The following is a 1,479-nucleotide window of genomic DNA, read 5'->3' as shown; positions in this document are numbered from 1 at the left end:
AAGTGCGAGTTGACTTGTTGCCGCACCAAAGCGTAACACACACCAGCGCCGCACCCACCGTGCGTGCCGGTGGTCACGTAGGATCGAACCCCACTTCTAATAGCTGTTTCGTTTGTGGAAATAGTAGTGTTGGTCCGACAGTTGCCGAACCCCAAATAAAACAGATAGTTCGAGCAACCGATTGCCACTGTAGGTAAGTGGGGTGGGCGCCCGACCACAACATCTGCGACGACTTTAACTGACGGTTCGATTACCACTCCTGTCATTGCTCCCCACTCACCACACCAATCGCCTTGCTGTACCCACCGTGGGCGTCAGCTTTCTGGCTGTCTCGTTCGACAACCACTAAAAAATTAAAATCTTCGAACGAAAGTCGAGTGGGTTCGAACCCCACTTCTAGCAGCAGTTCCGCTTGTAGTACCAGTAGCGGTGGTCCCACAGTTGCCGATCCGACCCCCAGGTAGGAACAGATAGTGCGAGCAACCGATAAGATTGCCTCCGTGTTAAGTGGAGTGGGCGTCGATAGACGCAACCGATACGTTTCACATTTTTATTTTTGGCAAGTTAGAAATTTTGTTCTCTCAACTCTTCCCTAATATAGAGGTGATTTGTGAATTCCTTTTTCTCACAGCAGTGCCCTTCCGTCAATTCCTTTAAGTTTCAGTCTTGCAACCATACACCCCCCAAAGCCCAAAAACTTCAATTTCTTTCGAACGCTGAAAAGAATACAAACTTCTAACCAATGATCAGTCGGCATGGTTTACGGTTGGGACTACAACGGTATCTAATTGTCTTCGATCCCCCAACTTTAGTCCTTGATTAACAGGAACATTCTGGACAAAAGCTTTCGCATTTGAGTGTCTTTCCCGGGTCTCAGAATTTCACCTCTCTCCAGCAAGGCCAAGTGTCCCCGACTGCCCTTGTCAATCATCCTAATCAACAAACATTCAGCATGTTTATTGACAGTTTAAATGTGCTATTCCGTGCTAGATAGTTCACACATATCGCGTGCCTTAGGCGCCTCCTTTTTCTCAAGGTAACAAGCCAAAGGCTTAAGTTGCATCCCTTTACAGGTTGCCGTCAAACCAATTGATATCTAACTACGGACGCTTTAACTGTAGCAACTCAGGTATATGCTATTGGAGCTGGAATTACCGCGGCTGCTGGCACCAGGCTTGCCCTCCAATTGTTGCTCGTGAAACGATGTAATTTTCACTCATTGCAGTCATAAAACAATATGCTTTGTGCCACTATTTTTGTTCACTACCTCCCCGTGTCAGGACTAATTTGCGCGCCTGCTGCCACCCTTAGATGTGGTAGCCGTCTCTCAGGCTTCCTCTCCGGAATCAAACCCTAATTCCTCGTCACGCAACACGCGGAATAAAGTTCAGTCAACAAAAAGGTAGCCCTGCTTAGTTAGGGGTGGTGTAAGGAAGCCTTCAGCCGGAATCTGACCGGCGACCTTTCGGTTTCTAAGCG

General features: G+C 47.9%; 1 protein-coding gene across 1 annotated transcript; it reads right to left on the bottom strand.

Moving 5' to 3' along the window:
* Positions 1–808: 808 nt before the first annotated feature.
* On the bottom strand, positions 809–1,063 carry GNI_214870 (hypothetical protein; the record flags this gene model as incomplete). Its single annotated transcript, XM_011135553.1, has 2 exons — positions 809–932; positions 1,002–1,063. 2 exons carry the CDS (start codon positions 1,061–1,063, stop codon positions 809–811), a joined length of 186 nt encoding a protein of 61 aa, XP_011133855.1.
* Positions 1,064–1,479: the final 416 nt, after the last annotated feature.

This window comes from Gregarina niphandrodes (genome assembly GCF_000223845.1).
Source record: "Gregarina niphandrodes unplaced genomic scaffold scaffold00153, whole genome shotgun sequence".
Classification (NCBI taxonomy): domain Eukaryota; phylum Apicomplexa; class Conoidasida; order Eugregarinorida; family Gregarinidae; genus Gregarina; species Gregarina niphandrodes.
This window is presented reverse-complemented; position numbering and strand designations above follow the sequence as displayed.